Genomic DNA, 26,146 nt, shown 5'->3' with positions numbered 1-26,146 from the left:
GACCACATTGAGCACATGGCACAATGCATTCTAGTGTAACAAGCTTCCTACTTGTGGAATAAGTGATATTAAAACTATCTTATGTCTATTATTAGGTAATCCTTGATTCACAAATGGTTTCTACACAGAAACCCTACAAAATTGTGAAAGCACTTACTTTTTCGAGAACAAGCTGGTTCAGAAGCGCTAGATGAGAACTAGCTGTGAAGATTAAGAAATACAGTCCTGGGGCAGATTTTTAGGCCGAATCTGTCTTTTATCATGATGTACTAGTGAGAAAAGTGCAGGGAAGGGAAATGTCATTACACCAAAACTCTAGCTTCCTAGAGACATTTCTATATTAGGAACGAGAAACTTTTTCCTTCGTTTATGTGGTTTTCTTATCTAGGACCAAGTATTGTCATTTCATTGTTGTTCAGTCGCCCAAGTCGTGTCCGACTCTGTGACCCCATGGACTGCAGCACGCTAGGTCTCCCTGTCCCTCACCATCTCCAGGAGTTTGCCCAAGTTCATGTTCATTGCATCAGTGATGCCATCTAGCCATCTCATCCTCTGACGCCCTCTTCTCCTTCTGCCCTCAATCTTTTCCAGCATCAGGGACTTTTCCAATGAGTCATCTATTCGGATCAGATGACAAAAATACTGGAGTTTCAGCTTCAGCATCAGTCTATATTATAGCTCAAGTAGCTCATATATTATAAAAAATTTGGGGGGTAATATGTGGATTTTAAAACTGTATAAATGTTGTTTCTGAGTTGAACTGGTTTTGTGGTAAAGCCTGTCATTTATAAAACTTGGAACAAATAAATAATTACCATTTGTTTTTTCTTATTCAAGTGTGTAGTTCAACCACAGGGACATTATTTATTTATTTATTTATTTATTTGATTTTTAAAGGCTTACTTTTATTTATTTTTTTTCCATTTATTTTTACTAATAAAAATAAAAAAATAAAGGGACATAATTTAAATGAGAAGTTTATGTATGTACTTTCAGGGAATAGAATTAGGTAATTGCTTGTCATGCAAAATGTATTACAAGTCAATGACTTAAAAGCAAAGTTTTTGCAGTTTAGAGACTGCCTGTATACAATGATATTGTAATAATAAAACTGCTCTTTGGGAGCTTACCTTGGTGTCAGGCACACTGCAGAGTGTTTCCAAACTTTATGTGATTCATGACAATTCAATGAAAGTTGTCGCAGATAAGGAAATTCAGATCTAAAGAGGCTATGTAATTTGTCTACGGTTGCAACTAAATCGCAACTAAATGGCAGTTAGACATGTAATTTATAAAATTATGAAAAGGTAGTCTAAATAGTTATTTATAATTTTATTAGATTTCTCAAGTTTTGAATCTCACCTTTTCCGTATAGTATTTGTATCAACTTTGGACAAGTTGCTTTTTATTGCCTTAGTTTCCTCATCTATTAAATAGGGATATTAATAACACCTACTTCATATGGTTATAGAAAAACAAGTCAATACATATAAAGTGCTTAGAATTATACCTGGCAATTGTAAGTATTAACTATTATCTATTTTTAATTAGCCTGACAGGAAATAAATCAGTATAATAAAATCACAGCATTAAGTGATTATTGCCTGATTATGAAGGGATCATAATGACAACTCATTCAGTTAAAACCATGATTTAACTGAAACGCTCTATTTTAATTACCAGAATTGAGGTTCATTTTACTTTTTAAAAATTTTATTTATTCGACTGTGCCAAGAGCTAGTTAGGGCACATGAGATCTTTGATCTTTGTTGTAGCATGTGTGAGTTTAGTTATGGCTTGTGGGATCTAGTGCCCTGACCACGAATCAAACCTAGGTAGGCCCCCCACATGGGGAGCATGGAGTCCCAGCCACTGGACCACCAGGGAAGTCCTGAGGTTCATTTTAATCCAATTAAAAAGTTTTCCCAATATTAGAACACTTTTTAATTTTTTTAATGAAAATTTTTGTTGTTGCTAAAGCTTCTTAATGCCTAATTCAAATTGTGTGCTCCGTCTCTCAGTTGTGTCTGACTCTTTGTGATGCTGTGGACTGTAGCCGGCCAGGCTCCTCTGTCCATGGGAGTCTCCAGACAAGAATACTGGAGTGAGCTGCCATTTCCTCCTCCAGGGGTCTTCCCCACTCAGGGGACTGAACCCTCATCTCTTGCATCTCCTGCACTGGCAGGGGATTCTTTAACCACCGTGCCACTGGGAAGCCCCTAATTCAGATTACTCATAGTAAAAGTCAAAGTATTTATTTGTGTTCATTGGAATGGAGACTAGATGGTCACCATTTTCTGTGTTACTACAAAATACTTTAGTCTTATGTTTTCTAATAACTATTACTTATTTGTTTTATATTTTTAAGGAGAATTTTTGTTTCTTAGTTCAATGTGAAATCTTTCTATTCAAGAGATATTCCCTTTTTAGTATGTATAATTCTGGCAAGAGTGATAAAATAATTATTTTAAATAGGTAGTAGATGATGACACCCCAGAGATGTATAAAACAATCTCTCAAGAATCTCTTATACCGGGAAAACTGGAAATTAATTTTGAAGAATTATTAAAACAAAAAATGGAAGAAGAAAGACGACGAACAGAGGAGGAGCGGAAACATAAACTAGAGATGGAAAAACAGGAATTTGAACAACTGAGACAAGAAATGGGAGAGGTAAGATTTTAAGAAATATCCATTTATATCTCACAAATATCTATTAATCTAAGTATTTCCCATACATTACCTTACAGTAACTTTCTAAGTATTATTATTCACATAAAGAACATTCCTATGAGGCACTTGGTACGAGTTTTAGCATAGTTGAGTTGAGTGTACCTTTCCAGCCTGCTATAACTCTACTCCTGCTTGCTAGTTTGAAAAATATACAATTCCAAGTGACTGAGATATTACATTAGTACTTATGTAAATATTTCTTCCTATATACCTCACAGTTGTGTGTGATTACACCATGATTGAGAACTGTTGTTCTAGAGTGCTTAGTATACCCATTTATACTTATTTTCCTTGAAACAGAATTAAACTGGTCATCAAAATAAAAACCTACAAGAGTACCATGGATGCTAATAGGAACATCAGTTTGGCAAGTCTTTGCATCATTTTACAGGCATACTGCATTTCATTGTGCTTCACTTGATTGCACTTTACAGATATTGCGTTTTTTAACAAATTAAGTCTGTGGCAACGCTGCATGGAGCAAGTCAATGGACCCATTTTTCCAACATTTGCTCACTTTGTGTCTCTGTAAAACATTTTGGTACTTCTTGGAATATTTCAGACTTTTTCATTATTATTATATATGTTATAGTGGTGTGTGATCAGTGACCTTTGTTGTTACTATTGTAATTGTTTTGGGCCACCACAAACTGCACCCATAGCAGATGATGAACTTAATCTATATATGTATTCTGTTCTGACTGTGTCACTTACTGGCTTCCCCTCTCCTTGGGCCTATTTCATTACACAAAAGTACTGAAATTTGGCCAATTAATGGCCTCTAAGTGTTCAAGTGAGAGTCTCATGACTTTCACTTTATGCTTGGTTGAGAAGCGATTTGTCTAACTTTAAAAGCTAGAAATGATTAAGCTTAGTGAGGAACGCACGTTGAAAGCTGAGATAGGCTGAAATCTAGACCTCTTGTGCCAAATGGTTAACCAAGATGTGAATGCAAAGGAAAAATTCTTACAGGAAATTAAAAGTGCTACTCCACTGAACACATGAATGATAGCAAAGTAGAACAACCTTACTGTCATGGAGAAAGTTTTAGTGGTCTGGATAGAAGGCCAAATGAACCACAACATTCCCTTAAGCCAAAGCCTAATCCAGGGCAAAGCCTTAACTCTCTTCAATTCTATGAGGAGTGACAGATGAAGAAACTGCAGAAGAAAAGTCTGAAGCTAGTAGAGGTTGGTTCTTGAAGTTTAAGGAAAGAAACCATCTCCATAACATAACAAGTGCAAGGTGAATCAGCAAGTGCTATTGTAGACGCTGCAGCAAATTATCCAGAAGATCAAAGATAATTAATGAAGGTGGCTACACTAAAAAATAGATTTTCAATATAGGCAAACAGGCTTATGTTGGAATAAGATGCCATCTAGGACTTCCTTAGCTAAAGAGGAGAAGTCATTGCCTGGCTTTGAAGCTTCAAAGGACAGGCTATCTCTCTTGTTAGGGGCTAAAATAGCTGGTGACTAAGTTGAAACCACTACTCATTTACCATTCTGAAAATCCTAGGACCCGTAAGAATTATGCTAAATCTACTCTTCCTATGCTCTATAAATGGAACAATGAAGCCTAGATGACAGCACACCTGTTGACAACACTGTTTACTGAATATTAAGCCCGTTGTTAAGACCTACTGCTCAGAAAAAAAGATTCATTTCAAAATATATTGCTCATTGACAGTGCACCTGGTCACCCAAGAGCTCTGATGGAGATGTGTGATGATATTAATGTTGTTTTCATGCCTACTGGCACAGCATCCATTCTGCAGCCCATAGGTCAAGAAGTAGTTTCTACTTTCAAGTCTTATTATTGAAGAAATAAATTTTGTACGGCTTTAGCTGCCATGAAGGTCTTTTTTTTTTTTTTTTTTTTTGTATAGTTCTTCTGTGTATTCTTGCCACCTTTTCTTAATATCTTCTGCTTCTGTGAGGTCCACACCATTTCTGTCCTTCATTGTGCTCATCTTTGCATGAAATGTTCCCTCGGTAGCTCTAATTTTCTTGAAGAGCTCTCCAGTCTTTCTCATTCTACTGTTTTCCTCTATTTCTTTGCATTGATCACTGAGGAAGGCTATTCTTTGGAACTCAGCATTCAGATGGGTATATCTTTCCTTTTCTCCTTTGCCTTCTGCTTCTCTTCTTTTCTCAGCTTTTCTTTTCTCAGTAAGGCCTTGTCAGACAACGAATTTGCCTTTTTGCATTTCTTTCTTGGGAATGGTCTTGATCCCTGCCTCCTGTACAGTGTCACGAACCTCCATCCATAGCTCTTCAGTTACTCTATCAGATCTAATCCCTTGAATCTATTTGTTACTTCCACTGTATAGTCATAAGGGATTTGATTTAGGTCATACCTGAATGGTCTAGTGGTTTTCCTTACTTTCTTCAGTTTAAGTCTGAATTTGGCAATAAGGAGTCATGATCTGAGCCACAGTCAGATCCCAGTCCTGTTTTTGCTGACTGTATAGAGCTTCTCCAACTTTGGCTGCAAAGAACATAATCAATCTGATTTCAGTATTGACCATCTGGTGATGTCCATGTATAGAGTCTTCTCTTGTGTTGTTGGAAGAGGGTGTTTGCTATGACCAGTGCATTCTCTTGGCAAAACTCTGTTAGCCTTTGACCTACTTTGTTTTGTACAAAAAAAATCTTCATGACCCAGATAATCACAATGGGGTGATCGCTCACCTAGAGCTAGACATCCTGGAATGTGAAGTCAAGTGGGCTTTAGGAAGCATCACTACGAACAAAGCTAGTGGAGGTGATGGAATTCCCATTGAGCTATTTCAAATCCTGAAAGATGATGCTGTGAAAGTGCTGCATTCAATATGCCAGCAAATCTGGAAAACTCAGCAGTGGCCACAGGACTGGAAAAGGTCAGTTTTCATTCCAATCCCTAAGAAAGGCAATCCCAAAGAATGTTCAAACTACCACACAATTGAACTCATCTCACATGCTAACAAAATAATGCTCAAAATTCTCCAAGCCAGGCTTCAACAGTATGTGAACCGTGAACTTCCAGGTGTTCAAGCTGGATTTAGAAAAGGCAGAGGAACCAGAGATCAAATTGCCAGCATTCGCTGGATCATCAAAAAAGCAAGATAGTTCCAGAAAAACATCTACTTCTGCTTTATTGACTATACCAAAGCCTTTGACTGTGTGGATGACAACAAACTGTGGAAAATTCTTTAAGAGATGGGAATACCAGACCACTTGACCTGTCTTCTGAGAAATCTGTATGCAGGTCAAGAAGCAACAGTTAGAACTGGACATGGAACAACAGACTGGTTCCAAATCAGGAAAGGAGTAAGTCAAGGCTGTATATTGTCACCCTGCTTATTTAACTTATATGCAGAGTATATCATGTGAAATGCTGGGCTGGATAAAGCACAACTGGAATCAAGTTTGCCGGGAGAAATATCACTAACCTCAGATATGCAGATGACACCACCCTTATGGCAGGGAGTGAAGAAGAACTAAGAGCCTCTTGATGGAAGTGAAAAAGGAGAGTGAAAAAGTTGACTTAAAGCTCAACATTCAGAAAACAAAGATCATGGCATGCGGTCCCATCACTTCATGGCAAATAGATGGGGAAACAGTGGCAGACTTTATTTTTTTGGGCTCCAAAATCACTTCAGATGGTGACTGCAGCCATGAATTTAAAAGGCTCCTGCTCCTTGGAAGAAAAGCTATGACTAACCTAGACAGCATATTAAAAAGCAGAGACATTACTTTACCAACAAAGGTCCATTTAGTCAAATCTATAAAGAAAGTTGAGCACCAAAGAATTGATGCTTTTGAACTATGGTGTTGGAGAAGCCTCTTGAGAGTCCTCTGGACTGCAAGGAGATCCATCAAGTCAATTCTAAAGGATATCAGCCCTGAATATTCATGGAAGGACTGATGCTGAAGCTGAAACTCCAGTACTTTGGCCACCTGATGTGAAGAACTGACTCATTGGAAAAGACCCTGATGCTGGGAAAGATTGAAGGCAGGAGGAAAGGGGACAACATAGGATGAGACGGTTGGATGGCATCACTGACGCAATGAACGATTTGGAGTAGTTTCCGGGCGTTGGTGACGGACAGGGAAGCCTGGTGTGCTGCAGTCCATGGGTGTGCCAAGAGTCGGATATGACTGAGCTGAACTGAACTGAGCTAGTGGTGATTTCTCCAATGAATATGGACAAAGCCAACTGAAAATCTTCTGAAAAGGATTCAACATTCCAGGTGCCATTATGAATATTCATGATTCTTGGAAAAAAAGAAGTCAAAATATCAAATTCAGAAGAGCTGATTTCAACTCTTTCAACTGATGATTTCAACTGATTTCAATGTAGAAAATGTTGATTTCAACTCCATGGATGACTTTGAGGGGTTCAAGATCAGTGAATGAAGTGACTGTAGGTGGAAACAGCAAGGGAATATGAATTAGAAGTGGTCTCTGAGGATAGGAATGAATTGCTGAAATCTCATAAAACGTTAATGAATGAAGAGTTGCTTCGTATGGGTGAGCAAAGAAAGTGGTTTCTTGAGATGGAAGCTACTCCTGGTGAAGGTGCTGTGAAAATTGTTAAAATGACAACAAAGGGTTTAGAATATTGAATAAACTTAGTTGATAAAAGTGCTAGCAGTTTTTAGATTGACTCCAATTTTGAAAAAAAATCTACTGTGGGCAAAATGGTATCAAAGAGCATTGCAAGCTACAGAGACATGATTCACAAAAGAAACAGTCAATTGTTGCAGCGCACTTCATTGTTGTCTTATTTTAAGAAATTGCCACAGCCACTGCAGCCTTCAGCAATTACCACCCTAATCAGTCAGCAGCCATCAACACTGAGGCAAGAATATCCAACAGCAAAAAGATTACGACTCACTGAAGGCTCAGATTAGCCTTTTTAGCAATGTTTTAAAGTTAAGGTATGTACTTTGTTTTTTTAGACATAATGCTATGGTACACTTAATAGACTATAGTATAGTGTATGCACTGGGAAACCAAAAAATGCATGTGACTCACTTTATTGTTTATTATGGTGGTCTAGAATTGAATTCACAGTATTCTCAAGGTATGCCTGTACTGTAGACTCTACAGGGCCAGCTTCATGAGCATGCACCTTGTGCCCACATAGGACCCAGACTCAGAAGGGTCACACTTAGGATTTAGTGCTCTGAGGTTGTCTTTGACACTTAACATGTTTATCTTTGACTCTCTGTGTTACAAGCAAAGTAGTTGGACAGTGGAGCTTGCACTAGAGTCTTGGAGCCTTGCCTCAACCACTCCTGATGATGTCTCTCTGCTTGTATCCATGGTGGGCTCGTGACACCTCTTCTCCTACCTCCTGATGCTGCAGAACCCTGTTTAACCTTCTTCCTACCTCTGGACACTCCATCTGGATGGCCAAGCAGTTAGTGGGGAGGGGGAGGGAGGAGGCCAGCATTCTACTGTCACCTTAGGCTTCTGGCTGGGCAACGGGCCACAGAAGCAACACAAGCAGCAGTCTAGGATGCGTGCACAACCCCATTGCTTGGGGTGAGGCGAGCACCCCAACTCAAGTAGGACTGGTAGTGTAATGGTGTGTTTAACAACTGACTCTGGGGGTACTTCTTGCCAGCTCCTGATCTAGGAACTGAGTGGGTTCCTTCACAGGGGTTGCAGCCTCTTAGAAGCTGACTCTGTCATGGGTTGGAGCAATGGACCTGTAGGGATATTTACTTCCTTGCCCAAATCGACCAAGAGACTACAAATGCTGTGTATATAGTTAATAAGACAATATAATGAATATGCTACAGGAAAATACTGCAAGGTCTAGCCTTGGAATTTAAAAAAGAGTAATAGCATTTATCTTATAAAGGAAGCTGGAAATGAATTGTCTGCCTAGAAAAATGAAGTAAACTAGAATATATTTTAGTATACTATTGAGAAGTAATCTAATTAATATATGGCAAGTTAATTGTCAGACATTATGGTGCTACTCCGCTATGTCTGGGAGTTTTCAATCAAGTAGAAAGCCAATTTCAAGATTACTCGGATTGTAACTGATTAGCCAACCATTAATTTTGATCAGCGACCTGGGAACCACTGTGATATGATACAATGTCATAATTGTTAATTTCTGCTATTTTAGGAGTTGCTCATTTTCACCCAGATAGACCAAAATGTGGAGGTAGTATGAGAAATGACTTTTTTCCTTTTGTTGAATTAAAAGATTAAGCCTCATGTCAAAATCATCCATTGTAACTCTCCCTGCTTACCGTTTGCTCCTATCCAAACCCGGTCCAACCTTTTTACTTCTCTGCCTGGAACTCTAGGTCTTCCCCAGGAAAAGTGTACCAGGAATAACTGCAATATTCTACTACTCCATTAGGATTTAGTGTAAGAAGTATACAAATACGTTATATTTGTGAAATACATAATATTTTGTGAAAAGCAAAGGAAAAACTTGAATAAAAAGTATTCAAGATACAATGGTATAAAGAACTGGAGCCTGATTTTCACTGACTCCTTATCTTTCTTGGCAGAATATAGAGAATACAAGTGATATGTAGCAAAATGTAAGGATTTTTATCACACTGTGTCTGTAGAAATGCTTAATTCAGAGTATTCAGTGATATTTGACTATCATCAAATCAAAGGCAGGAGTAATTTTTAGATACTGTGGCTCTATATAGAGATGAAAAAATCATGTCCAGTGGACTAAAAGGCCACACAGTATCAGAGTCAGAATTAGAACTTCTCTTAGCCCAGTGTTTTTTAAAATTTTCTTTACCTCCCCCTAAAAGATTCCTCTACAATTCCTCATAAAAGCTAATCTTCACATGCATATTTTAGTTTTAGCAGATTATAATGGAATATTAATGAGTTTTTCAGCCATAGTCTCTAGTTAAGTAGTATTTTAAATGAAGTTGTTATCTGAAGTCTTACATTTGTAGCACTATTTTTTTTTTTATTTGTTGGAGGCTAATTACAATATTGTAATATTTTTTGCCATACATTGACATGAATTATGTATTTACATGTATGGACTTACATGTATTTACATGTATGGATTTACATGTGTTCCCCATCCCGATACCCTCTCCCACATCCCTCCCTACCCCATCCCTCTGGGTCTTCCCAGTGCACCAGGCCCGAGCACTTGTCTCATGCATCCAACCTGGGCTGGTGATGTTTCACCATAGATAATATACATGTTTCGATGCTGTGCTCTTGAAACATCCCACCCTCGCCTTCTCCCAGAGTCCAAAAGTCTGTTCTGTACATCTGTGTCTCTTTTTCTGTTTTGCATATAGGGTTATCGCTACCATCTTCCTAAATTCCATATATATGCGTTAGTATACTGCATTGGTCTTTTATCTTTCTGGCTTACTTCACTCTGTATAATGGGCTCCAGTTTCATCATCTCATTAGAACTGATTCAAATGAATTCTTTTTAATGGCTGAGTAATATTCCATGGTGTCTATGTACCACGGCTTCCTTACCCATTCGTCTGCTGATGGGCATCTAGGTTGCTTCCATGTCCTGGCTATTATAAAACAGTGTAGCAATACTTTTAATTAGTAAATTTAGGCACAGTTTTTAGTGGAAAAGTTATTTATAACATTTAGTTTTGATTTCAAATAAGAAATAGTAAACTTTCTGGATAACTTATGTACAAACTAATTTTATGGTATTTAATATGTAAAAATCTTATTTTTTTGAAGGAAGAGGAAGAATATGAAACCTTTGAACTGAGCAGGGAATATGAAGAATTAATCAAATTGAAAAGGAGTGGTTCTATTCAAGCTAAAAATTTAAAAAGCAAGTTTGAAAAAATTGGACAATTGTCTGAAAAAGAAATACAAAAAAAGATAGAAGAAGAACGAGCAAGAAGAAGAGCGATTGATCTTGAAATTAAAGAGAGAGAAGCAGAAAACTTTCATGAGGTATATAGTTTTATATTTGTTATAATACAATAATGATGATGAATTTAACAGAAGTAACAATGACTTTGAAATTAAGTGTTTGTACTTACAATGAACCATCAGCGGATATAATAATCTGGGAACTAATGAAGAGCAAAATCACATTAAGATCTTGAGACTGAAAGATTTCGCTATTCTAGTATTGTTCCAAAATGACTTTGGAACAGAGAGAATGAGAGCCTATGGTGAACATCAAATGTTTCACTCTAGCAAAAATAGCTCAACAGTAAATATTTATTGGCACAAGTTTTTACTTTGAATCCGTAGGAACCAGTGCATATTTGAGTTAAACTCCAGGGATTATTCATACCTACTTAAAAGATGAGGCCAACAAAGCCTACCTATGTGATCTGCTCAGTCATGCTAAATCATTCAGAACAGAGCCTAAATAAAAATTCAGGTGATGTGAATTTGAAGTACCTCCATATGTAAAATAAGGAGATAGAGATACTCACGAGATGACCATAATGTCCCTTCCAGTTTAAGGACTAGTTCCATGATATGAATTTTGGTTTAAATAAGATCTGGAAAGCTTATTGTCAGAATTGCCATTTTTGTTGTATCTAACACGTACTCTTCTAAAAACTCATTCTCACCAAATATTCAACTGTAATACGGTGTGAGAATTTGGGAGGGCATTCAGAGGAGATTATTGAATAAAAACGATGAAAGTATGGGCAAACTCCAAAACTATAAGCAATTCATTGAGACAGGGAGAATGCGAGCACAGCACAAGGTAATGAAGACACAAGCACAAGCAAGATGACCCATCTTTGATGCCGTGTTAAGCAACTTTACTGGGGTGCGCCAAAGGGACTTTTAAACCATGGAATGATATTATCAAATAGACATCTTCATTGCATGATCATGTTGAAGCCAAAGATGGGTTTTGGATTCATGCATTAAAAAATTATTTGAAAGCCTAAGTTCCAGGGACTGTTCTGGACACTGGGGCTACACTGGCAAATAAACCTCCATGAGTCCTGGCTCATATGGTGTTTAGAATCATCTAACAGGTGTAGGGATGTAAAATAATGACTGGGAAGTAAAGTCACATGGTGAAGTGGAAAATAGTCTCAAACAATTATAGGTGATAGGATAAAAAGTTGTAAAACTAGGCGTTGTTAGCTGAAGGGCCTTTTTAACCTTGTAGGCACTATGATTTTGGAACAATGTTAGTAATCAAAGTTTTAGGACAGAGTATAAAAAGCTAGCTTTAAGAGTCCTGGGGTCATGGAGGATGAACTGGGACAAGGTAATGAAGTTGGGGGCAAGGGAGAAAAATTGAGTTACAGGCAGGTGGTTGCTTTCGAAAAGGCTAACATTTCTTCAAGATTACAAGGCAAAAAACTATATGATGTTACAGAGAATTCAGGAAGTCTGGAGAGGAGGGGTGGATGAACAAATTGTTTTGGACCTGTGAAGTTTGAGCTATATTTGGACAAGTAACGGCAGTCTGAAACACAGGCATTGAGCTCAGTTAAGAGGCAGGAGCTAAAAAAAAAAAAAAAAAGAGGCAGGAGCTAAAGACTAACTTTTTTGGATACTATTTGAAAGTACAGATGTAGATAAAGCCATCTTGAAAGGGTAGTTGTCAGATGAATAAAATCCTGGAAAGTACGAACATTCAGTGGATGGATGGGCCACAAGATCAGTTGATTCCTTACAGATAAATCACAGAAGGTAAAGAATTTAAATCAGGATGCACTTGCCCCCCTTCCTTTTTTTCTGGTTAAAGGTAGTAAAATCTCATAGTAGTCACACCTAACCCTATAAAATTTGTAGGTAAGAATAAGAGAAATGATGCTGATGGTTTCTTGTTTTAATACTGTTACTGGCTCTTGTATAAAACGACATGAGATTAGGACCTGGATGACTCTCTAACCCATGAGAATGTCCTGAGTTGAGTTTCCTGTGAGGAACCTGACATTCTTATCTCAATAAACTAAGGGTCACTGAAATACTGTATTAGCATAGTTTTGGCAGAGTACAGTCAACTTCCAGGGTAGGACCTGTCCCTTCTGATTGTTTCAGGTTTCCTTCTTTAGAAAATACCTTCTCTTTGTATTCCAGACATCTTTCAAGGCCTAACTCATTCATGTAAACTTACCTAATGTAAGAATTCCATCCCAGCTCCTGTAGCCCTTAACTGTACCAACATTTGGTACATAAATCACTTAACTGCCTAATAGTGTTTGATTTTCTAGTTTGATTCTCCAGAACCATTCTTTACATCCTCTTTTATCCCAAATTCACTGCTTAATTGTATTGCCTGTAATATTCACATGCTGGGAGTACCAATGCCCTACTAAGAATGCAACTAAAGAACAAAGATAATTCCATTTATAACATAATTCTCTGTAGATCCATTTCCTGTTAAAACTTCTAACCCGGCTTTACACGGATTCAAGGAAAGGCAACTGTACTTAATAACTGTAAGATTATTCATGAACTTTCTCCCAGTTAACTTTTACTTAAATTTACTTTCTAAAGGCAGGTTTTGTAACTACATAAGTAAAATTTATGAGTTTACACAAACTTTTATACAAAAATTTACAAGGTGAGTTATTAAGTGGGAGGGATTTAGTCAGAACAGTAGTTGTTATACTTGCTGAAATATACTATCTTGAAGATTTGTTAAGAATAACATTAAATATTCAGTGTGAACAAAGAGGTCCATTTTTCTTTCCATTTAAGTCTCAGGAAAGTCTGTTGAGATAAAACTGCAGTTTATTAGTTTGTTTATTAAACAAGCAGACCATTGTTTAGTATGTATTTTTTACCCTTTTTTTAAATATAACAAGAAACAATCAATAAAATTCATTAGCAATAATGGTAGTCTGGTATGTTTATCAACTGAAGGCTAAATAATGGCATGAACAATAGAATTTACCCATCAAGTATCTAATTATGTCTGATATCCTAGCATTTTCCAGTATCAAATAAAAACTGGATTCAGGAGAACCAGGAAAACAATCCAACTTAAACTTCTATATTCATTGGATCTGTGGTACAACACTTTAAACTATAAAACATTGGTGAACCAATATTTTTCTTATACAGGCAATTATTTTATAGCTTAAACTCGTAAGAGTCTAAGTAGTCTAGAAACCAAGAGTCAACTATAACCAAGGTATTTTTGAAACCATGGGTTAACTGTACTCACAAGACCCCATTCTACTAAAACTGCTCTTAAAGGCTAGTGAGTGACCTCCTCATCACCAAATTAGTTTTACAGACGCACTACCTGACAGATCGAATTCTACCCTTACATTACCCCTTTATTTTCATGGCTCCCAACTCTTACCCCTAAATAGACTGACTCAGAACTGTACTCCTTCCGTTTCCCCAAGTTTCAGTCATTGCCTCTTTCAACAGTTGTCTTCCTATTTTATTCTACCTGTAAACGTTCTTCTTTGCCATTGCTTATCGATAAATTATTTACTGGATGGAATTCATCTGTTATTAACAAAAAAGGGTGAGGAAGAAATCATGAAGTGGGAAATAACAAAATTGCATTTCTGTATTATGTAGTAGGGTAGAGAGTTATGTGGAGACTCTTATGAAAGTATTTTAATAATTGTTAATAGTGTATGATTTCCTCATCCTTTTCTGTCACTCAGTACTATTAACAAGCACTGAGATTTGGTTGGGCAAATAAAATACACTAGGACTTTAGAGACAATGTGTGATATTTACACTGGGAGAATAATTCCAACTGTTAAAAAGAGTACTTCACAAGTGAACTTTCATCTTTCCTAAACTGGGGGATAGTCTGCAGTGCAGCAAATAGCATAACCCGAACATGTTAATTATCTTGTGCCTAGGCATCTCCAAAACTATTAACATTTTAGTTCTTGCTGGTTTTTAGAAAGTAAACAATTCTTATTCTTGGCTCCTTTTTATAAAGGAGGAAGATGTTGACATTAAGCCTGCAAAAAAAAGTGAGGCTCCATTTACTCATAAAGTGAACATGAAAGCTAGATTTGAACGTATGGCTAAAGCAAGAGAAGAAGAAGAACAAAGAAGAATTGAAGAGCAAAAGTTACTACGTATGCAGTTTGAACAAAAGGAAATTGATGCAGCACTACAAAAGGTACCAGGCTTTCATAGCCTTTCTTTTCCAAAGATGATTTCTGAAAAACAATGAAATTTAAGAGGAGGGATTAAAAATACATTTTAATAGCTTTCAAATCAGTGAAATGTTAATGTAAAACACACTTTATAGTAAGCACACTTACATGTTCTTTACTTTGGGGGAAAATATACCTACCTCCAAATTCTATTACTAAATCACTATCCTTAAAACACAACTACAGTATAAATGCCAACCTGAATGCACTTATTTTAACACAGAAAAGAGAAGAGGAAGAAGAAGAAGAGGGTAGCACCATGAATGGATCTACCATTGAAGATGAAGAGCAAACCAGATCAGGAGCTCCGTGGTTTAAGAAGCCTCTAAGAAACACATCCGTTGTAGACAGTGAGCCAGTCAGATTTACTGTTAAAGTAACAGGAGAACCCAAACCAGAAATTACATGGTGGTTTGAAGGAGAAATATTGCAGGATGGAGAAGACTATCAATATATTGAAAGAGGAGAAACTTATTGCCTTTATTTACCCGAAACTTTCCCAGAAGATGAAGGAGAGTATATGTGTAAAGCAGTGAACAGCAAAGGATCTGCAGCTAGTACCTGTATTCTTACCATTGAAAGTAAGAATTAATCACTCTTTGAATCTAGAACTTTCATTCTATTTAAAAATTTTTTTCTGAGAAAAAAAAAAATCATTTTTCTTCTTTTCTTTTTTAGCTGACGACTACTAGGTCCCCTTCCCTCTCCCTGGAACACACCCTCTCTCTCCGACTTTCTTACTACATCCATCTTTTCTGTGGCGGGGCCAAAAAAGGAAACTGGAAGTACCAGTGTGTTGACTTCTTATTCCTTTCCCTAACAGTCTTCAAAAAACAAGCTCATCTAAAAAATATCTTTTTCCTTTCCAAAAGAGCACCAGATTCATCACCCCATTATGCAGTGTGAGTTAATGTGTAATTTAATGGGGCAAAGGGGGGGGGGATTTACTCAAATTATTCTATCAGAACCTATTACAAACGCTGTGTATTTTTCATGTTTACAGCAATTAAGTTTTAAAGAAATTATAAACAAGACACATTTTGCATGAAAAGACTATCATTTATGAACTAGTCACACCTCAAATTAGTCTGAAATAGATGAATAGTGAATTTGGAACCTATCAATTTAAGTGGGCTTTCCCCTCAGTAGTGCATCATCTTGGCTGTTGTAGTTTCAAAGTCTTTTTGGAGCAGAGATGAGGGGGTAGGGTTGTCATTTCTCCCTCTATGCAGAGAGAACACAAAACAAAACAAAAATTAAAAGACTTTTAAGAAACAACTGCCAGAGCAAATCTGATGGATACCACTGCCTAATACGGAATGTTGGGAATATCAAACATGTATTTTTCAAATCTGTGTAATATATATTCAAGCTTATAAAAAGTAAATTTATGTTGTGACTTTCCTGAGCAAATTATATTTTAATGAGAAAACTTTGTATTAATAGTTCATGCAGGAGAAAACATAATCAAAGATTTTCAGATTTAAGAGAATTAATTAGATGTAGGGGAAAATGGCACAATCATCAATTTTTAGTTTTTAAAGTGAGTTTGTAAATAATTAGCTATCATGTTCTATTATCAAGTTGTTTTATATTTTAGTTTTCTGGAAAACAATTTTATTTTACAATGTAAACCCATAATAAAGTCACTTCTGTATTTAAGAAAAGAGACAAACACTCCTTTATAATATTCACCAATGTACATTTTATTTTTTTTATTGAGGAAACCATAATCAATACAAAATTACATCAATCATATACCCCTTTACATACAATGGTATTAAAACAAACTAAACCACAGTTTGTAAAGTATTCAATTTACCTCAAGTCCAAGCTGCATCTCCCTAAGACACTGATCCCATCACAGTAGCCATTTTAAGCCAATCTTCTTTTTACACGGGTAGTTTCTGTAGAGAACACTTTTCTCAGGACGAAAATGCATTGAGCATGCATAAGAAAAAATATATATATGTGCAAATACATTTATGAGTTCCTATAAGGGGTATCACCGAAGAAAATAAAATCCTGGGACTTATTTGCTTTCTTAAAAGCACCAATTTAAAAAAATCCCTCAGAAGTTTATACTGTGGCAAGAAAACTCACGTGACTAAACAAAAAATAAGGTTATTTTCAGAGTCAAAATTATCTTTAGGTATTGTTAAAATACATTTTAAAGTGAGGCAGAATTTTCAGAAAATAAAAAGACATCTTTATTAACTAGTAATTTCTACAACCTTATTCTAAAGAACATAACTTTGCAGGTAGAAGCGGTTCTCCTGGCAAGAGTATTCAAACAAACATTATCACTTCTGAATATATTCCTATCTTCCTCTTAAGGTATTGTTTACACCTACACAAAACCCACTCCTGTAAATTAACTACTCAGGTATTTGTCTAAGAATATATTTTACAATGCTCATAAACAACTAGTATTAAATGACTAATTTTAGTATTAAAACCATTTTCATTTATTAAAAATAAAAGTTTACTTCCCATTTCTAAGAGAAACATCAAACTATAAGAATTCTAATTATCACCACCTATGAAATCTTAGAAACAAAAACACATTGTCAAGTTTAAGTGCTAAATAAATCAATTTCAAGCCAAACATTGTCTCTACCACTCCTAACACCACTGCATTCACATCAACTGGCTCACCTTTTCTGCTTTCCATTTATTTCAAGGTTAAGATTAGCGCCATTTAAAAAATGCCTGCAGTATCAATGAAGGCTTATGCTAATGAATAAAAAAATTCTCATGAGATAGAAACAATGCCCCAATATCTATTAGCATTCATATGTATTTTCTTTTATAAAAATGCAAACTACAACTAAGCAAAACTTGACAGGCTCTTAAGGTTCAAAGAGCTCCTTTATATTATCAATTTTAACATTGACTATTAAAACACATATACACACACATAAATGTGGTGCAATAACTGTAACTTTCAAAATTTAACATTTCATGGAACATTTAAGATCAAGTGAATAGCACTTTAAAATGAAAAGTGATCAAAAGCAGGTACAGTACACCCTGTATCATATTACGTATGGGAAAACATTTCATTTTTCTCAGTTACGATTTGCCAGTTTTACCTTCTACATTGAGCCCTTCTATGGTCCATGCTCATCGGCTCACCAATGGCATACACTCAAAGGATTCCTCTTTATGGGTAACTATCTCAGGACCTGATTTTATGAGCTATGATTTGGTGCTTGCAGCATCTTCAGCACTGTGTGTGAAAATGAAGGCAGTATTTTTTGAATATTTTTCTTTGTTGCAAAGATAAGCAGGAGTTTTAAAAGGATCAGCACATTTTAGAAATCGAATAAACAAAACTGATAAGATGCTGCTTTAATACATTCATCTTAACTCAAAATATTTACCAGTTAAAATTATCTATAAGAACACACAAACATTTAAAACTGGCAAAAAATAAAATAAATGCAGCGTCAAGTTATTAAAGTATTGTAAATCAGAAAAATATTGGTTGCTATACAGATTATGAAAGGTTATTTGCTATACAGTTAACATTTCACTGATGCACATGCCTTTTATCAAACATACTGCCAATATTTCTTTCGGTGTATATAAATAAGAGTTAGGAAAACTGAGTTGTCTTAAGAAAAAAAGGTCATAATAAAACTCTGACCCATAACGTCCTTACTGAATTGCTATAGTTCAAGAACAAGAAAAAAAGTAAAGACTCCATAGCTTTGGAGGGCAAAGAAAATGTCTTGTCAATCATTAACAGACTGTGAAGGCTGTTGAAGTTTCTGACCAAATGATCTCCTAAATCTTGAAAACTATGTAACTTTTCTTTTAAAATTCTAACAATTTTTCTATATGAGGGAAAAGATTATAAAAAGTTTGGATGTAGTTTAATTACAGCAGCAATCTACTCATCATTTTTTGTTTTAATAAAAAGAAAAATCAAAATAAAAACATCACCTAGAAAAGTAAACAGTTGTTTGAACAACTTACAGACTTTCCACTGAAATGGTAGCATAAATAACAAAATACATTTTGGGGAAGCAGTAGCAGATTGCTTTTGAATACACAACCACAAAAACCTCACAGGGACAACATTAATGTACTGAAATATTTATTTATATATGTCCTTAGGTTGTGCTTACCTGTTGCTTTTTGCAGCAGAACCTAAGGTGGAAGGTCTGGGAAGGCACTGTGAAGTATAAATAATTGCACTGTTTGCAATTAATAAAGATTTTAAACCTTAAATGAATCAAAATCAACAGCCTCCAATTTGTGAGTTATGATACTGAATCCAACTGAAAACTATCTCTTCAGTTTAATTAATAAATGCACCACTTTCCTAAAAGGTCATCTATAAAACAGTATCATGCAAAATAGTGAAACTGTTCACATCAATACCCTACTCTTAAACAGATAACTCCTTAACTATTAAAACTTCAAACTAGAACTACATATCCATATCTAAATAAGGGCAAGGGAAAAGTCACTCTAGGTTCTATAAGATAGTCAAAAACATTTCAAAATATCTACAATGAACTGTACCGCTATTTTCTACCCTATAAATAATCTCAACATTTATGTCCTGTACATCTTCCTTTTATAGTATATTCAGAACAACAAATGGTGCTCCCCTACCAATGAAAGAACTAGTATATATATTTAGGAAATGGTATTAAAACCACTACATTGCTTAATATTTGCAAACTGAAAACCACCCTGTCTGATACATTTCAAGTCTTTCAAATTAATATATAAGATATGCATTATTTTACATTGAAAAGCAATATATTTTAGGAGCACCAATGAGTAATACTATTCAACTTTGTTAATGATGAGTTTTCTTTAGCTATAGCTAAAGCATATCAAAAATACTTACCCATTAAGCTCACTTAAAAAAAAATACAGATCTATGAATATTCTATGTTAAATTAAGAAGCAGTTATGGTTTCCAAGATATAAGCACTGTATTCCAACATAATATTCAAACAAAGTATGGCATTTGCATTATGTGGAACATTGACAAAAAGATACTGTTGCAGTTCATCAATTTGTCATTCTGATGTACTTACAGTGCAATGCTCCTTGAAGGAACACAATCAAGGATGATACACAGCACAGTCCTCCTCACCCCTACAGAGCTAGTTCTATACTGGCTGGATCAAACCTGCACTTCAACAGACAATGGCAAGACAGACTGTATTTGCATGTAGTCTAATATATTAATATGCAAAGAGCCAACAAATATGCAAAGAGTAAAACAATGGATTTCAACAAAATATCAGAACTTCAGCATGAGTGTTATAGAGTAATAAAATGATTTCAAGTACATAAAAAAATTAAGTTGATTCAATGATTGGACTTGTGCATTTACAAAACGAAGCTTATCTATACTGCAAAAAGGAAAAAAAAAAAAAGAAAAAATAGCTCAAACATTTTCATACCACAATGTTTCAATGGCAGATGCACTGTAGCTATACTTTTTGCATACTATTCACTTTTTCTACCCTACATTAGAAAGAAACACACTAATATTGCATACCTTGCAAAAGCTCCTTTACATGAAAAAAAAAAAAAAACTGTTCTTATTATAGACTACTCATATTTACTATCTGAAAACTGTTTAAAATTAGTTATGCTGAAACAGTCTTGGAAATCAAGTAATTATCAAATTAAAAACAGAAAGGTTAACTGTTATAGCAGCAGTACAGGTCTGAAACAGTGGTCATGTATAAAAGGAAATTTCACTGTTAATGCAATGGAAGTATGCCAAAAGATCATTGTACACACATGCAGTTTTTAATCAAACAGAAGGAATAAAATGAAGATATCAGGATTACTTGTGCTGAAAACAGCCAAATACAATAAATGGAAAAGATCCTCCAATCTACTACTATACTGCAAGGGGGAAGAAAACATGCCAGTGTTTAAAAACTCAAATTAATATTTCATGGGGAAAGCTTATATATTTGTGTATATGTATCTTAATTTATCATTACTAAGAAATTATGAATTCTTTAAATACCCACATATCCAACTTACCGACACAGGAGGTTTCATATCATTTATTGTAAAGCACAAAACAGGCATTTTAAAAGTGAAAGTATACATTGAAAAAAGTACATTTATATCACAAAGCATTAACCACATAATAGTTGCAAATACATTTGCTGGAATGTGTACATCTACACTAAATACTAAAAACAAACCAATTTTCATTTCTACACAGAAATATTAACCTCCTATCAGTAGTGATAGATATTTTGTACATTTTCAAAAAAAAGAAAAAAGAAAGGAAGAAAGAAAGAAAGGAAAAACACTATTTAAACCAAAAACAAAATTAAGATCTTCATCAAGCCGTCTGCATCCATATATTTAACAAAGGTTTTTTTCCCCCACACAATGAAGCAAATACTGTATTGTCCACTTCTTATTATTGGCCCTGTGCAGAAGAGATACATAAGAAATACACAAAAAGTTAAAGAAAATCCTTTAAATGGAGCTAACTCAGGAGTGAATCCTCTAAGAAAGAAAAACTGGTTAATATAAATGGTGGTGGCTTCTTGCATGATTTGCAAATCCCTGGGGGAAAAAAGTTTATTTTTAAAATCAAAGGCATTATAGAAATATTCAGCACTCAGATGCCAGAAAGCAATATAAAAAACAAACAAAAAACCCAAACAATATACCACAGTACTTCATTTAGTTTTGCCAGATAAAAATTTAAAAAGCAAACAGAATCCCAGACAAAAGTAAACATGCAGAGAACATGACTGAAGTTAAACCAACACATTAGCAAGTTTATTATACCTGAGGTGCTGGAGGATGCTGCGGCATTCCCTGGGGACTTGTCTGGGCATAGTAGGCTGCTTGCTGTCTATAGTACTCAGCCCAGGCTGCACTATAATCCGGCTGACCACCTGGGGGAGCACCAGTAGGAGCAGGAACTGCTTGACCTTTTGAGAAAACAGAACAACTTTGTTGCTGTAACCACAATTAAAAGCCCCAAAGAATCTCATTTCTAATAAAAACAATACCTTGCTTCTTGTAATATTCCTCCCAAGCCTTTGAATAATCTTGTGTCTGCCCTTGTTGACCTAAAAAAAACCCCCTAAATTTTAATACAAAATTATATCCACTGTAAGTACAGGTTAAAAAGACAAAAGCACAGAGGGTCAGAATTGCTCCTGTTCTATTTTTAATATTCCTTAGTGTCAAAAAACTACTCTGTAATTAAAAAATCAAAATGCTCTTTAGTTTCTTTTTGCCATACTATCATAACTTTCAGTTCTTTAGCATTACTCTTTAATAAAAAACAAAACTATCTACATAGTTTCTTGATTCAGTTACAGTTTTTATGAACTATTCATATTCTAAATTGAGTCAGAAACATGCAGTCCACGGTTCCCCAATGGTTATGCTGGGCGGAATGAATGGACCACTATTTTTTGTAGTTTTCTTCTCCATTCGGATTTGTTACACTACAAGTTTTAAAATAAAATGAAAATCTTCAGTGAAGAGAAAGAATATTTCTTGAGAAACAAAAACCCAGTTAAAAGCTATTATTTTAAGATCTGGCCAAGATTTGTTGTTTACAGATTAGTGTTATACATAGTTTATAGGTTACTAATCTTCAAGATATCTTTTAATAAGATATTTACTTTTAATATGCTGTGCTCAAATGATAACAATTTTATTAAAAATAACCTGATGCAGGACATAATAATCACTATTGAAGAGGTTCTAAGCAACAGAATCAATGAAACACAAAGCTCAACAGCTTTCAAAAAGAGGTCTTTTTTTCTGGGTGACTTTCCTGAATTAAGAGACTAAAGAGACATAATCAAACGTAACGCATGAAACTTGAATGGGCTCTGCATAAAAAAAAAAAACAAAAACATAATGACAACCCCACCTCTCACACAGAAGTAGCTACAAGGCATTGCTTCTGACAACCAGGGAAACTTAAATAATATCAAAAATTTATTTAGAGCAACAGCTTGCAACTTACTTTGAAATGGCTTGGGCACCAAAACAAGTATATATACACACACAGTACATATGACAAACTTTTTGAAAACGGTGAATCTGGACAGAAAATACATATATATGGGTGTTTGCTGTACTGGTTTTCCAATTTTCTGAAGGTATTTAAAAAAAACAAAAGTTGGAGAGAAAGAGAACATAATTTTTCCTATATAAGTCCTTTATTTTGAACAGAATTTTATTTAGTTTGTAATTCATTTGGCTTTATGAAGTTATGACAGCCAGACAAAAAATACTCAGAGAAAGCCGTTTTATGTTTGTTAGATGTGCCAACAAGGCAGTTTTAGAAAATAGTCTATCACCATCACAAAACTGGTTAAAGAATAAAAGCAACTGAGGAAAATAAAAACTGAAGATGTATGACTTAAAAAACATAAGAAACTCCCCCTACTTATACAGGTAGCAGCACAGAGAAATCCTATATTCTCTCAACAAAATTACCACACTTTCATTTTCCATACTCTTTTTAGGAAATGAATTTAATATTTTTATTTTATGAGACACAATTCAAGTAAATCTAAAACTAGTCTCAGTATTTAGACAACTGCCAAATATCCTGGTACTAAGAATAAAAAACCACACAAATTTTTTGAGGCCAAATTTATTTAAGGCAACAACAACGTCCACTTCAGGTTTAAAAATGGAACTAAAACTCATTAAAAGATACTCATTTTTAGAGGGGAAAAAACTACAGTAACATGGAGACATATCAAGAAAATATCAAACTCAAATGTTCACTGAAAAAACACCCTCCAACTCAAAATATTCCTGTGGAAACCTGAAAGTAAACATGTTAAAACTCCAAGGAACATAAACACGTGGTTAAGTCATCAACATCCGAAATTCCAATCTTGAAAGCATCCATAGAAAAACTCATTCCACTCCTATATGAAGAGCAAATGCGATTGTTTTTGCTCAGCTGAAAAGTAGGGAAAGAACTTTTCCCATCTAATCTGTTTATGTTTTGGCTCTTCCTCTAGCCTCTTGCCCTTTGGAAAGGCATGTACTTAACTTGTTCCCTTTATTCTTTTCCTCAGTTCAAAAACTGTTTTGAACTGGGACAGTTTAGTTTATACTTCAGTAGAACATTACTTAACATTTAGATATAACTTGACAATGTATGAAGTCTTCATTTCATTTCATTCCAGAGATAAGACTTACCACCCTAGAGTTCACATGCAACATTCCATTACAGCCTAAGAGACAGTTCTGCTTGAACAGATTCCATCCTCAGACACCTTTATCTTTCCCACAATCACTCTCTCCTGGTTCTTTTAAAGGCTTAAGGTATCATATGCTAAGGGTTCGGAGTTCACCATATCAGAGCTTAACATCGAAAGGGCCTCCCTGAAGTCAAACTTATCCCAAAATGTCATCACTTACTCTCTTTCAAATAGAAACTCCCTATATCTCTTTTTTGAAGCCCTGTTTCTCTTTAGGGAGTTTAGTTCTTAGAAAAGTTTTCTTTCGTTCTAGCTTCAAAAGCACACACATCCAGATTACTATCAATTCCTTATAATGCAGCAATATGAATTTCTCAATTTCTTTCATTAACCTTCAAGAATTTTCTTCAACAGAAAAGGCTGAAAAGGCTTCAAAGTCTGGGACAGTTCTCCTAGTATGGTGACAAGGGCACTGGATGGAAATCAGGACATCCAGAGTCCTAGGAAATCCTACCTCTGCCACTTGGAAGAGGTAAAAATCTCTACAAATAAAGGAGCTAATTAGGAGATAAAGATCACTGTCTCTCCCTGGTATTCTAGTACTCTTTTCTTTCCCTTCCATTTAAAAACACCAAAGATTAAACTGATTAGTTTTATCCTTTAAGGTCTCTTATTTGTAGCTATCCTAAGAAGGTCTTAAGGACAAGCAATGCACTTAGAAAAAATCAAAGTGGTTAAGTAATCAATCATATATATATATATAAAAAATCCAAAACAAAAGAAAACTTACACAGGAAAAATAGACCTTGTAGCTATCATTAAGGGAGAAGGAAATGGCAACCCACTCCAGTGTTCTTGCCAAGAGAATCCCGTGGACAGAGTAGTCTGGTGGGCTGCTGTCCATGGGGTCGCACAGAGTTGGACACGACTGAAGCGCCTTAGCATGCATTCATGCATTGGAGAAGGAAATGGCAACCCACTCTAGTGTTCTTGCCTGGAGAATCCCAGGGACAGAGGAGCCTGGCAGGCTGCTGTCTATGGGGTCGCACAGAGTTGGACATGACTGAAGCAACTTAGCAGCAGCAGCAGCAGCTATCATTAAAGATCACCTAACATTATTTAAAATTTACATTTAAGGGGAATCATTCAACCAGTTCACTTTGCTCACAAAATTAACAGCTTATATTTGCAGTGCTACAGAAAAATAACAAGTGAAAAGGCGGCAAGGGTTAAGGAGGATCTTCAGTCAAACATACTGTTTTAAGTTATTTCTATACCACCTTTTTCCACAAAGGTTTCAAGACAGACAAGCAGACTACCTCTATAATTACAATTTTATACAGCAGTCAGCAGGGAAAAGAACACAACTTTTAAAAAGACAAAGTGAAATGTCTACCCTTAAAAATAAAGATTTGAATGGTTAGACCTGGCAGATTATACAACACATTTTGTGTGAGTAAAACGTGAATTTATTAAACACCTAAGTCTACCAACAAGGTTTATTTTTACCCCATTTCAATATTAATGTAGGGATCATATAAAGCATACTGCCCATTGTGAAAATACAACTCTTTAACCTTTAATAATCATGCTACTTCATAAAAGCTAGAGTGACCACAGGTCATGACCCCTATGTTGTTAAGGAACGATTACTAATAGCATTCCCAGTTATTCTCAACAGTATCCCAATTTGGGCAATAAATTGTGTGATCACCCTAATTACAGTATTCTGTCTTAAAGTATTTTTAAAATTTCTTTTTGCAGAATATCAGTTGTTGTAGGTCTGCCTGAGATAAGCTGGGTCAAGCTGGCCCACAAAAACAAAACATTCTTATCACCAGTTATATGTACTTTGACATAAAGGAATAGAATCACCATTCTGGAAATTTTTTTCTGTGAAAAATGGCAAACATTCTTTGGCAAATAATCCTGAAATTTACACTGAGAATCAATCACAAGTAGACTGTTATCTTATGATAAACCTATCACCAATAGATACTTTCAATATCAGTGCAGAATGGGCAAGTTTATATGATTAGCTTGTCTGTCATTTAACTTTAAATGACTAAGAGAATAAGCACCCAAGAAACAGCCTGATCTATCCAGAAGTACA

At 35.3% G+C, this 26,146-nt stretch overlaps 2 protein-coding genes across 24 annotated transcripts in view; one reads left to right on the top strand and one right to left on the bottom strand.

Moving 5' to 3' along the window:
• The window catches only part of NEXN (nexilin F-actin binding protein), a 52,635-nt gene extending 36,127 nt beyond the window's left edge, over positions 1 to 16,508 (top strand). For 3 of the 5 annotated variants that reach the window (XM_065910648.1, XM_065910640.1, XM_065910624.1), the window contains 5 exons: positions 2,476 to 2,673; positions 10,440 to 10,661; positions 14,611 to 14,796; positions 15,057 to 15,414; positions 15,512 to 16,508. In XM_065910648.1, coding sequence (XP_065766720.1) covers positions 2,476 to 2,673; positions 10,440 to 10,661; positions 14,611 to 14,796; positions 15,057 to 15,414; positions 15,512 to 15,525 — 978 coding nt within the window. In that variant the 3' untranslated portion in view covers positions 15,526 to 16,508. Of the gene's footprint in view, positions 1 to 2,475; positions 2,674 to 10,439; positions 10,662 to 14,610; positions 14,797 to 15,056 lie in introns of all 5 variants that reach the window. The other 2 variants (XM_065910655.1, XM_065910633.1) reach the window with 1 other exon arrangement.
• A 42-nt stretch (positions 16,509 to 16,550) lies between these two features.
• The window catches only part of FUBP1 (far upstream element binding protein 1), a 33,498-nt gene continuing 23,902 nt past the window's right edge, over positions 16,551 to 26,146 (bottom strand). For 3 of the 19 annotated variants that reach the window (XM_065910584.1, XM_065910593.1, XM_065910601.1), the window contains exons 19-21: positions 21,635 to 21,780; positions 18,970 to 19,016; positions 16,560 to 18,065 (exon numbers count right to left, since the gene is read on the bottom strand). In XM_065910584.1, coding sequence (XP_065766656.1) covers positions 18,035 to 18,065; positions 18,970 to 19,016; positions 21,635 to 21,780 — 224 coding nt within the window. In that variant the 3' untranslated portion in view covers positions 16,560 to 18,034. Of the gene's footprint in view, positions 19,997 to 20,872; positions 21,267 to 21,634; positions 21,781 to 21,861; positions 21,922 to 26,146 lie in introns of those variants that run through there. The other 16 variants (XM_065910543.1, XM_065910559.1, XR_010659711.1 and 13 more) reach the window with 15 other exon arrangements.

This window comes from Muntiacus reevesi, chromosome 1 (genome assembly GCF_963930625.1).
Source record: "Muntiacus reevesi chromosome 1, mMunRee1.1, whole genome shotgun sequence".
Lineage (NCBI taxonomy): Eukaryota > Metazoa > Chordata > Mammalia > Artiodactyla > Cervidae > Muntiacus > Muntiacus reevesi.
Note: the sequence above shows the minus strand (reverse complement) of the source record. Positions and strands in the feature narration are given on the sequence as shown.